This window comes from Nomascus leucogenys, chromosome 2 (assembly GCF_006542625.1).
Source record: "Nomascus leucogenys isolate Asia chromosome 2, Asia_NLE_v1, whole genome shotgun sequence".
In the NCBI taxonomy this organism is placed as follows: Eukaryota; Metazoa; Chordata; class Mammalia; order Primates; family Hylobatidae; genus Nomascus; species Nomascus leucogenys.
Window position 1 is genome coordinate 83762964 of NC_044382.1, and position 12602 is coordinate 83775565.

A 12602-nucleotide genomic window follows, 5' to 3' on the forward strand; every position below is an offset into this window, starting at 1 on the left:
TTCTGAGAATACACAACATAAGTGTAAAGCAGGTAAAGAATATTGGAATATTGGCTGGGGCCAGGGCCGGGTGCCATGGCTCACACCTGTAATCCCAGCACTTTGGGAGGCTGAGGCAGGAGGATCTCTTGAGGCCAGGAAATCAAGACCAGCCTGGGCAACATAGACCATGGCTCTACAGAAAAATTTGAAAGTTAGCCGGGCATGGTGGCATGTGCCTGTAGTCCCAGTTACTCAGGAGGCTGAGTCAGGAGAGTCACTTGGGCCCAGGAGTTCAAGGCTGCAGTGAGCCAGGATTGTGCCACCGCGCTCCAGTCTGGATGACAGAGCAAGGCCCTGTCTCTCTCTTTAAAAAAAAAAAAGAGACCAGGCGCAGTGGTTCACACCTGTAATCCCAGCACTTTGGAGGCCGAGGTGGGCAGATCACGAGGTCAGGAGGTCAAGACCATCCTGGCCAACATGGTGAAACCCCGTCTCTACTAAAAATACAAAATTCATCAGCCGCAGTGGTAGTGCACGCCTGTAATCCCAGCTACTCAGGAGGCTGAGGCAGGAGAATCGCTTGAACCAGGGAGTCAGAGGTTGCAGTGAGCCAAGATCGTGACACTGCACTTCAGCCTGGTGGCAGAGCGAGACTCCTTGTCAAAAAAAAAAAAAAAATGGGAAGAGAGAGAATATTGACTTGAAAAGGTGCCAAGCCTTGGGCATCCCTCCAGCCATGTCCAGAGAGAAAGCTGTGTTCTGCCCACTCTCCCTCCCTCTGGGCTTTGGTTGACTGTTGCACCCTCTCTCTGTCTGTCTTGCTCCATAGGGCATGGTGGAAAAGTGGCTCCAGCAGGTGGAGCAGATGATGCTGGCCAGTATGCGAGAAGTCATTGGACTCGGGATTGAAGCATATGTCAAGGTAAACAAGAATCGGGGTACACATGCCAGGACACTAGTGCACTGAACAGAACATTGGGGAGAAGTTTCATGTATCAGTAGTTCGGTTGGACCCTCTGCCTTCTACCAAAACTTGTCCCTCTGCACCTCTCTTTCCTTTACCTGTGAACCCTGGGGCAATGAACCTATTCCTGGTGAAATGTTGGCAGTCAGAAGCAGGTGATGCAAGAGAAGAGGGTTAGCTGGAACCCTCTGGTTGCCACGGACCAGTCCTTTTTGTCAAATGGGATTAATGGCACAAGGTCTATTTAGAGTCCCTTCCAATTAATAATTCATTTACCTTACAGATGCCCTGAATGGCATAACTCATTATGTTCCCAAAGCTTAAAGGGAAACAGGTATGACATAAGGCTTAAGACAAAAGAACCTATCAGAATAACTTGGTACCCAGCCTGTGGTCACATTCACGTTGAGTGACTCCAGCTCTCTTTCTTTTTTCTTTTTTTTTTTTTTTTTTTTTTTTTTGAGATGGAGTCTCACTCTCTCTCCCAGGGCTAGAATGCATTGGTACGATCTTGGCTCACTGCAACCTCTGCTTCCTGGGTTCAAGCGATTCTCCTGCCTCAGCCTCCCAAGTAGCTGGGACTACAGGCAATCACCACCACACCTAGCTAATTTTTGTATTTTTCATAGAGATGTGGTTTCACCATGTTGGCCAGGCTGGTCTCGAACTCCTGACCTCAAATGATCCACCTGCCTCGGTCTCCCAAAGTGCTGGGATTACAGGTATGAGCCACTGTGCCCGGCTGACTGACTCTAACTTTCTTACTTTCTTATTCCCAGCACCCACAGAACAAAGCAATACTCAACACCCTCACACTAAAGTCCTGGGGACTGACCCTACTGTCCCTTGACATAGTATTTGCATTGTAAAATGAAAGACCAATCCCTTTTCCTATGACATGCTCTGAATCAAAAATTAAAGAAAAGCAGTTACTGGTTTGAAATTATCCAAATCAAATCTATCAAGTTTTATCCTCAGATCAAACTTTTTCTGTAAAGAGCCAGATAGTAAATATTTTCAACTCTGCAGGCCACATTCCCAATGCAACTATTTTTTTTAAATAAATTTTATTACGTATATTTAAGGTATACAACATAATAAGATACGTATGTATAGTAAATGGGTACTGTAGCTTTGCCCTTGTAGCACAAAAGCATCAGACAATATTAAATGATGGGCGTGGCTATATTTCTTTTTTTTAAATTTTTTTAAATTTTATTTTATTTTACTTTAAGTTCTGGGATACATGTGCAGAACATGCAGGTCTGTTACATGGGTATACATATGCCATGGTGGTTTGCTGCACCTATCAACCCATCATCTAGGTTTTAAGCCCCGCATGCATTAGGTATTTGTCCTAACGCTTTCCCTCTCCTTGCCCCCCACCTCCTGACAGGCCCCGATGTGTGATGTTCCCCTCCTTGTGCCCATGTGTTCTCGTTGTTCAACTCCCACTTATGAGTGAGAACATGCGGTGTTTGGTTTTCTGTTCCTGTGTTAGTTTGCTGAGAATGACGGTTTCCAGCTTCCTCCACGTCCCCGCAAAGGACATAAACTCATTCTTTTGTATGCTGCGGCTGTATTTCGATACAATTTTATTTATGAAAAAATTTATATACGTAGTTTGCCCACTCCTGATCTGTAGCTTGAGGGAAAAAATTGTGGGGTGGAGAAACAGCTAAGAAAATTGTGACTGTCGCTTTGCAGACGCCGCCGCCGAGGAAAACTGTGTACTGTTAGCCATGGTCAACCCCACCGTGTTCTTCGACATTGCCGTCGACGGCGAGCCCTTGGGCCGCGTCTCCTTTGAGAAAATTTTCGTGCTCTGAGCACTGGAGAGAAAGGATTTGGTTATAAGGGTTCCTGCTTTCACAGAATTATTCCAGGGTTTATGTCTCAGGGTGGTGACTTCACACGCCATAATGGCACTGGTGGCAAGTCCATCTATGGGGAGAAATTTGAAGATGAGAACTTCATCCTAAAGCATACAGGTCCTGGCATCTTGTCCATGGCAAATGCTGGACCCAACACAAATGGTTCCCAGTTTTTCATCTGCACTGCCAAGACTGAGTGGTTGGATGGCAAGCATGTGGTCTTTGGCAAAGTGAAAGAAGGCATGAATATTGTGGAGGCCATGGAGCGCTTTGGGTCCAGGAATGGCAAGACCAGCAAGAAGATCACCATTGCTGACTGTGGACAACTCGAATAAGTTTGACTTGTGTTTTATCTTAACCACCAGACCATTCCTTCTGTAGCTCAGGAGAGCACCCCTCCACCCCATTTGCTTGCAGTATCCTAGAATCTTTGTGCTCTCGCTGCAGTTCCTTTTGGGTTCCATGTTTTCCTTGTTCCCTCCCATGCCTAGCTGGATTGCAGAGTTAAGTTTATGATTATGAAATAAAAACTAAATAACAATAAAAAAAAAAAGAAAGAAAGAAAATTGTGACTGAGCACTGCAATATTATGTAGCCATTAAAAACCAGTAGTTATGAGGACTCTGTGAACATCACCTTGATTATAACTACGGAAAAATTTGATGAATGGGAGCATGGAAAAAATGCAAAGTTGATGAGATGATTGGTGGTTTTTTTTTTCTTTTTCATAAAACTCAGAAAGGAAGACATAAATCAGTAATTCCAGAGGTGTCAAGCTTTGTAGCGTCTGAGGATGGGGAAGATTTTGTTTTTGTTGTGGTGGTGAGGTGATTGGGGCATGTTTTTGTAAATTCAGTTTAAACCACACGTGAACTGATCCTACAACATGCCCACTGCACTTTTCCAGGTCCCTCGAAATCACTGGGTCTTACAGTGGCCTGGACAGGTGGTTATCTGTGTCTCCTCCATCTTTTGGACCCAGGAGGTGTCCCAAGCCCTGGGGGAAAACACCTTACCGGTAAGTGAACTTGCTGCGAAGCTTACAGAAGAGATCCAAGCATCAATTAGGACTTGAATGATGTATAATTAGAGTAGCCATGTTTTGTTGTCTAAACAAAAATCATTTGGGCTCATAGCATCGCAGACATCAGGGTTCCCATGAGGACAGTGGGATGGAGAATTTGGGATTTGAGCTGTCCTGCAATTCTATGGTACAAGACCTCTCATAGCCCTTCCCAGACAGAAATTCTGGACTGCAGGATTCTAAGTCTTATACTGTTGGCTTCTGGGGGCCAACCTGGCAGAATTTCTACAAAGGAAGACCTCCTGTATTCTTCCTAAGCCAAGGGGCCTCCTTCTCATCACCCCTACTCCCTCCTGAATGAATCCACCTCCCGTCCTTCCTTCAGCTTTCTTTTGAGACCAAGTGTACTCAAGCATCTGTTTATCCTCAGATCCAAATACACGTATTCCCTGCCAATTGATGCCAATGCTTGACAGTTAAAACCTGGATGGACTTGAGTTCAAATCCTGACACTGTCTCTTGTTAGCTGTGTGACCATGAGCAACTTAACCCGACTCTCAATCTCCTTGTCTGTAACATGCAAGGAATTGTCACACCACATCATAATATTGTGGGAGGGTTAAACAAGATGCCAGTAAATGATTCAGTACTTAGACACGAGGCTGTAAACCCTACAGGGAAGAAGCTATGTATGCTCTGCTCACTATTATGTTTCCAGGGGTTAACACAGTGCCCAGCACAGAGTAGATGCTCAATAAATATTTGGGGATTTGTTTGTTTGTTTTTAAACTTTTTCTATTTTTTAAACTAGAGACGGGGTCTCACTGTGTTGGCCAGGATGGTCTTGAACTCCTGGCCTCAAGCAATCCTCCTTGCCTCAGCCTCCCAAAGTGCTGGGTGCCACCGTGCCTGACCAAATATTTGTTAAATGGATGAATGAAAACTTCATACTCAGCCTTTCTTCCATGGTCTAATTCTCCATGAATATCTCACCAGACCTCCTGTTACTCCTCTTAGAGGATTGGCTGTGGATTAGAATATGTTTTAATTTCCTATATTTTGCTGTATAAATTGAAATTAGAACATTAATATTTGGCCAGTGTTTAAACTTATACAGATTCCATATTGATAAATCCTAATAGACATATTGCACTGCACACATGCAAACTGCCATCATTTCAAACTTTAGAAACTCTAAAATCCTCTGACTTTTGTGCTGGTATCTCTGACTTTTTGTGATGGAGGTGGATTCATGTGCCCCAGTTTTCCCACCCATAGTTAGGGAGAATGTTTCCCATCATACACCCAGGCCCTGGTGTGCATGCATGCTGTGTGATGTGCCTCCGTATCCTAAAGGAAGCAGGTGTTGACACAGAATAATCATCCCTCCCTCCCTCCAACCATTTATTATTCATTTAACAAATATTGGTTTGGCATCTGCTCTGTGCTGGTACTGCTGCTAACAAAGGTAATTAGATGTGAATGAGACAGACATAGTCCCTGTCCTCATGGATTTATAGTCTAGTGGGGGAGAGAAAAAGGCTCTTTTATAGAACTGTGATAAGGAAAGAACACACATCCAGTAAGTATGAGAAGGGAGGGAGGCAGGGAAGGAGGGAGGGTTTAAGGAAGGAAGGAAGAAAGGAAGGGAGAGAGGGAGGGAGGAAGGAAGGGAGGAAAAAAGAAGGAAGGAAGGAAAGGAGGAAAATAGAAGGAAGGAAAGAGTAAGAGAGTGAGGGGAGGGAAGTTAGGATTGGGGAAGATTTCCCAGAAAAGTGGTGTCTAAGAGGAGACCTGAAATATAAGTAGGGATTAGCTGAGCAGAAAATAGGAGGGAGAGTGTTCCAGAGAGGAGACCTGGAGTATGCAAAAGCCTGAAGATGAACAGCATGGTGTATTCCAGCAGGAAGACACTTTGGTCTAGAATAGCTGAGGAATGGGTGTGGTTAGGAGAGATGTGGGGAGAAGCTCCAACACCACATACACTACCTCATTTAATCCTCAACACAGCTTGAAGAGGCAGCTATAATCATCTAGATTTAGGGCAGGATACGGTGGCTCATGCCTGTAATCCCAATAGTTTGGGAGGCCAAGGTGGGAGGATTGCTTGAGGCCAGGAGTTCAAGACCAGCCTGGGCAACACAGTGAGACCCGATCTCTACAAATAGTTAGCCAGGAGTGATGGTGCATGCCTGTGGTCCCAGCTATTCAGGCAGCTGAGGTGGGAGGATTGCTTGAGCTCAGGAGGTCGAGGTTTCGGTGAGCCACGTTTGTGCCTGTGCACTTCTGCCTAGGTGACAGAGCAAGACCCCATCTCAAAAAAAAAAAAAAAAAAAATCTGCATTTGACACACACCAGGAGACTGAGACTCAGAAGCTTAAAATCATTTGCCCAGAGCCACATAGCTAGAAAGTAGGGAAAGTAGGATTTTAACCTAGGGTGGTCTTACTTTTTTTCCTTTTAAAGTTTTCTTTTTATTTTATTTTTTGCCTCTTTAATTTGAAATAACATGAAACTTACAAATAACGCTGAAAATGTAATGTAAAGAATTTCCATATATCTTTCATCCAGATTCCTCATATATTAACATCTTAGACAACCATAGTACAGTTATCCAAATCAGGAAATCAACATTGATACGATTTTATTCTCTAACTTATAGACCTTTCTAAAATGGCTAATTTAAATTTTGTCATCTTGAAAAAGAAATGACAAGCCAGGCGTGGTGGCTCATGCCTGTATTCCCAGCACTTTGGGAGGCCAAGGTGGGTGAATCACTTGAGGTCAGGAGTTCGAGACCAGCCTGGCCAACATGGCGAAACCCCATCTCTACTAAAAATACAAAGATTAACTGGGTGTGGTGGTGCACACCTGTAGTCCTAGCTATTTGGGAGTCAGGCTCTGTCTCAAATAAATAAATAAAGTTAGCCAATTGCCCTACTGTCTTTTTTTTTTTTTTTCTGGTCTAGGATGCAATCTAGGATTACGTGTTGCATTTTGTTTTTATAGCTCCTTTGTCTCTTTAATGCGAAAAAGTTTCCAGTTTGGGAGGCTAATTCTGATTTACGGTATATACAGTGAAATTCACCTTTTTTAGCATACAGTTCTCAGTTTTGATAAACACATGCATTTGTGTAGGCCATCACAATCAATATATAGGACAGTTCCACACCACCCCAAAAAAATGTCCTCAGGCCCTTTGTAGTCAGTTGCATTCTCTACTCCAAGCCTCCAGTAACTACCAAGGTATTTTCTGCTCACTCCTGTAATTTTGCCTTTTCCACAATACTATAAAAATAAAATCATGCAGTATGAAACCTTCCAAATCTTGCCTCTTTCAGCATAATGCATTAGGAATTCATTCAGAGATTAAGGACTGGGGTAGGGAAAAGGTGGACTTGAGGGATGACACCCAGGGGTCTGGCTTGAGCCATCCGGTGGACCATGATACCATTTCTTGACATGGGGATTGCCAGAGGAAAGTCAGATGTAACCAGTTGTCCCCTCCTCTGCCCCTGCCAGGATTTTCTGAAAAAGAGCAATGATCAGATTGCACAGATTGTCCAGCTGGTGCGAGGGAAGCTGAGCAGTGGAGCTCGACTCACTCTCGGGGCCCTCACGGTCATCGATGTCCACGGTAAGCCAGGGGGCTTCCCCTGCCATTACTGACTGTCCAGGAGAAGCAGTCTAGTCTTGCTCATCTCAGTTCTCCTGGATGGAATAATTCAGGGTTTCCTTCCTCATTAGGGAGAGCTTTCTCCAACTGAGAGTAAGATGGGGGAGGAAGGAGAGAAGCCAGCGCCAAAGGGCTCTGCATCTCTCCACCTGTATTTCCTCTCCCATCCCCAACCTGATTTCCAGGGACCCTCGAAGCAGGGCTTGTACTGAGACAATGACGGCCAAAGTCATTTCTGAGCTTCACCAATGTGGAATCATTTCCTCGGCTAGCTGTAGCTAATATTTTTGAATGCTTGCTAGGTGCCAGGCTTTGTGCTAAGTGGTTGACATACATTATCTCATTTTCATGGATATTTCACAGATTCAGAACCTGGGGCTTAGAGAGGTAACTAACTTGCGGAGAGGCATACAGCTATAATAGTAAGCAACAGAATCGCCTATGTCTGTCTGCTTCCAAGCCTAAGGGACTGGAAATGGGCAATGTTGCAAGTAGTGGGTGGTGAGAGAGGATGCCTTCCAGCTCCTCCTTTAAAAAGAAGAGGAGGAGGAAGAGGAGGAGGAGGAGGAGGACGAGGAGGAGGAAAAACTGGAGTCTTTATATAAAACAAACCACCCCCACACCCTCACTCCATCACCAAGGAAACTAGGGCTGGACCAGGCTGGTTGCTTGGGAACAGAGTCTCTTGCTCACACACCCAGCTTCCTACTGACATTTCATGGCATCTCATTCCTCTCAGGTTAATGCTCACTTCAATCTGATTTCATTAGGTAGACCAGCATAACATCAGGGAGAGAGAAGGGAAAATGTGCTCTTCACACGGCAACATACTCGGCTGTTAAGAATAATTGGTGCAGATGTGGTTATACTGCCCAGGGTACCCCAGTGTGGTTGGGTTCACAAACACAAGCATGCATGTATGCACACATGCACACAATTGCACATACACACTCACACACACATGCAAGTGCACATACACACACTGTACAGTGAAGGCATCCCCAACTCAAACCCTTGAAATTTGCTTTCTTCTTGGATCCCTCAGGCATACCATACTCCTGCCCTATACCCTCTTCCTTGGGAGAACGTATCAGGTTGTTCCCCTATACATTCCCCCAAGAGCCAGGAGGGGAATTAAATTCCTTGGGAAGGAAGAAAAAGCTGTGGATATAATCTTCAAGGACTCTTCCCTGCAGGGTTTTTGATTTCACTGTAATAAAGAAGACTCTGTCACAGAGAGGAAAGAAAGGCTCAATGGAAGCAACCCTTTGAAAAGTGACGTTTCTGAGGTCCTAATTTTGAGTCTGCTGTACTAGCTCTGAGATTGCCATAGCTCTCCACCTGAGTTACCAAAAACATAATGAATGATTCTCATCAGCCTAGATCCACTTTTCAACTTCAAGGCCCTTGTCACTCGGATAAAATTAAATCAGGGCTTACAGTCCCATGAGAGAAAAAAGAAAAGCTAGAAATGTATCTCCCAGCTGGTTTCTCAGGCCCCCAGATGGAAAGGATACATCTAACCATGGATTCTCGGGCTTCCTTCCCCTGCTATATAAGGCCATGCTGATTGCATTCTCCTAGGATATCCTAGGGGCCTGAAACAGGACCAAAAGGGTTATATTGGAAATAGGATGGAATTTGGAGTCACTATGCATTGCAAAGCCCTCTGGCTCAGACTTCCAAGAATTTGGGGATAACAGTAGCTAATACCTGTATAACATTTTCCTATGCCAAGGTCAACTCTCTTTCTCTCTCTATTGTGTCTAGATGTAGATATGTACGTAGGTACATATATATTCATTTAATCCTCATGATAACCCTATAATGTAGGTACTATGTTATCCCTATTTTACAGATTACACAACTGAAGAACAGAGAGGTCGAGGAACTTACCCAAAGTCACATAGCTAGGTCGTGGTGGAACCAGAATTTGAACCCAGGCAGTCTGATTTCAGAGCACCACCTTTAATAGCTCTGCTGTGCTGTCTGAGAGAAGATAGTGCAGCAGATTCTCTGCCTGGCTTTGGGAGAAAGCAAAGACCAGCTTCTAACAGATATTGCTGCCTGCAGGCTGGGGGTGGGCAAGGAGGCTTGTGAAATCTAAAATTGTTTGGGCTGGGCACAGTGGCTCACGCCTGTAATCTCAGCACTTTGGGAGGCTGAGGCAGGTGGATCACTTGAGGTCAGAAGTTGGAGACCAGCCTGGCCAACATGTTGAAACCCCATCTCTACTAAAGATACAAAAATTAGCCAGGTGTGGTGGCGTGCGCCTATCATCCCAGCTATTTGGGAGGCTGAGGCAGGAGAATCGCTTGAACCCGGGAGGCAGAGGTTGCAATGAGCCGAGATCATGCCATTGCACTCCAGAGTGGGGGACAGAGCGAGACTCCATCTCAAAAAATAAGTAAAATGAAATAGTTTGGAGAATGGGGGACCTTGATAACATCCACTTCTAACTGAGGAGCTTATAAAAATGGAGAGTTCTGATGGCTCTGTGTGCGTGTTTCTGCATCTGTGTCCCAACAGCCCGCGACGTGGTGGCCAAGTTATCTGAGGACAGGGTCTCTGATCTGAATGATTTCCAATGGATCTCACAGCTGCGCTACTACTGGGTGGCCAAGGATGTGCAGGTGCAGATTATCAGCACAGAAGCCTTGTATGGCTATGAGTACCTGGGAAACTCCCCCCGGCTGGTGATCACACCCCTCACCGACCGCTGCTACAGGTACACTCTGGAGCTCCTAGATCTGAGGGGTGAATGGAGAACTCCAGGGGAAGAAGACTCTGGGGAGGAAAGTTAGGGATGTCTTGGGTTACCTTTACCCTTCACACTTCAGATTATTAGGTTCTCCGTAGTCCCAAAGATGGGCATGCAAACTAGGTCTTCAGGCTAGAAATGAGAACCCAGTAGGAATTCTAGTGCAAATCAATATATTTGAACCAACAAGTGGAATATTGGTTCACGTCCGTGAACATGACTTAGGACTTAACGTAGAGGGCTCTCCAATGGCAGGAATCAAGATGGTGCCTGGAAATCCTATGGCCATAAGATAGATAAGAAGTGAGGTCAAGAACGTATCCAAGAGGTCTCTATGCTCTGCCAGCCAGTCTCATGAAAAAAGCTGACCATTCTGTGCTCAGCAAAGTACTCTGACATTTTCTGTGGAACTCAGCCTTTGAGATCGGGATTTTATGAACTTGTCGGTTTTGTGATGTTTAGATGTTCTTTGCTTTTATATATTTCCTTACAGTGGGAGTTTTTTAGATTGTAAAACTAATACTTGGGAGTATTTTCTCCCTTCAAAATCCTCAACCACTTGTTTTTTATGGTCTATAATTTTTGCTCTTCATTCATTTATTTATTCCACTCATTATTCAACAACCATTTTTTGAGGTTTCCTGTGCACCATGCATGACCTCAAGAAACCCTAAATCTAACTGGGGGGTTGGGAGAGACATATTCAAATGATTACAAGATAGAGTGCTAAATGAAAACGTAGAGACTCATACCAAGGGCCATGGAACCACAGTTATTACATCATTCGTTTCTAACATTTATCTTGCACCTATTACGTGCCAGGAGCTGTATTAATTTACTGAGGTTACGAAATGGAATCAAATATGATTCCTGAATTTAAGAATTCATAATCTAGCTGGGCATGGTGGCTCACGCCTGTAATCTCAGCACTTTGGGAGGCCAAGGTGAGTGGATCACTTGATCCCAGAAGTTTGAGACCAGCCCGCTTGGGCAACATGGCAAAATTCCATCTCTACAAAAAATATGAAAATTACCTGGGTGTGGTGGTGTGTGCCTGTAAGTCCCAGCTACTTGGGAGGCTGAGATGGGAGTATCACTTGGGCCCAGGAGGTCAAGGCTGCAGTGAGCTGTGACCATGCCTCTGCACTCCAGCCAAGGCGACAGAATGAGAACCTGTCTCAAAAGAAAAAAAAGAATTCATAATCTAGTTGGAGAAATATATTTTAACCACTCCATTAGCACTGGTGATCTTTGGAATGTGGAGTTTATGAGTATTTTCACTTTTATTGGATTCATTTATATATGTATGCATGTATTCATTTATTCATTCAAATATTCATGGGTGCCACTCATGTGCTGGGCACTGTGCTGGGCTCTGAGGTTACAATGCTGAGTAAAATAGAAATTTTTACAGTGATGATGTATTGCTCATATAATCGGGAAAATTTTTAACTATTTGGTTGGTGCAAAAGTCATTGTGGCTTTTAGCATTACTTTCAATGGCAAAAACTACAATCACTTTTGCACTAACCTAAATATTTGTATGAGTCAAAATAAATAAAAAGCCGGTTTCTTTCCTGTGTCTTAGACCTCAAGCACTGAAGTCCTATTTTCTTCCCCATAGGACACTGATGGGAGCTTTGAAGCTGAACCTTGGGGGTGCTCCAGAGGGTCCAGCTGGGACTGGCAAGACAGAAACCACCAAAGATTTGGCCAAAGCCTTGGCTAAGCAGGTAAGGAAATGCCATCTATCCCCTCCCTCTCTTCCAGGCCCTCTCTGCACCCCTACTTGAGAAGTAGGCATGAACTTTAAGATGGTTTAGCGTTAACAGGCAACATGGGCCCCAGCTCCTTCAAGCAGAGCAAGGAGAGAGGAGCCCACCGCTGTTGAATGGTGCAGGGTAATTCAGATGGGATGGAATCCACCCTGAATGATACCCACATCCTCCCTCTTTCTAGTGTGTGGTCTTCAACTGCTCCGATGGTTTGGATTACAAAGCTATGGGGAAGTTCTTCAAGGGGCTGGCACAGGCTGGAGCATGGGCGTGCTTTGATGAGTTCAACAGGATCGAGGTAACTCTGCCTCTAGGCTGCAGAACAAAGAAGCTGCACATGGAGGGGCCTTTTTCTTGGCTCTGCACTCCTTAATAACAGGGCCTTATGTCTCTTGTATGGCAGACACGAGAACCTCCAAAGCATGTACTCAGTGAGCTAAACAAAAGGACTCCCAAGGAGATAGATGCGTGTTTTATACACATATCCCCATTTCCCCATCATATTAATTCATTCACTTGCCCATAGTAGCTACTGAGCAAATACTA

General features: G+C 44.6%; 1 protein-coding gene and 1 pseudogene across 2 annotated transcripts in view; both read left to right on the forward strand.

Moving 5' to 3' along the window:
- Nucleotides 1-12602, forward strand: part of LOC100595944 (dynein heavy chain 3, axonemal) — a 216102-nt gene that overhangs the window by 92319 nt on the left and 111181 nt on the right. The window contains exons 26-31 of the mRNA XM_030799977.1: nucleotides 812-904; nucleotides 3728-3838; nucleotides 7367-7481; nucleotides 10050-10248; nucleotides 11906-12014; nucleotides 12241-12354. Of these exons, the coding sequence (XP_030655837.1) occupies nucleotides 812-904; nucleotides 3728-3838; nucleotides 7367-7481; nucleotides 10050-10248; nucleotides 11906-12014; nucleotides 12241-12354 (741 nt within the window). The remainder of the gene's footprint in view (nucleotides 1-811; nucleotides 905-3727; nucleotides 3839-7366; nucleotides 7482-10049; nucleotides 10249-11905; nucleotides 12015-12240; nucleotides 12355-12602) is intronic.
- On the forward strand, nucleotides 2647-3362 carry LOC101176553 (annotated as a pseudogene). Its single transcript, XR_004027009.1, has one exon. The product of XR_004027009.1 is annotated as a peptidyl-prolyl cis-trans isomerase A pseudogene (transcript).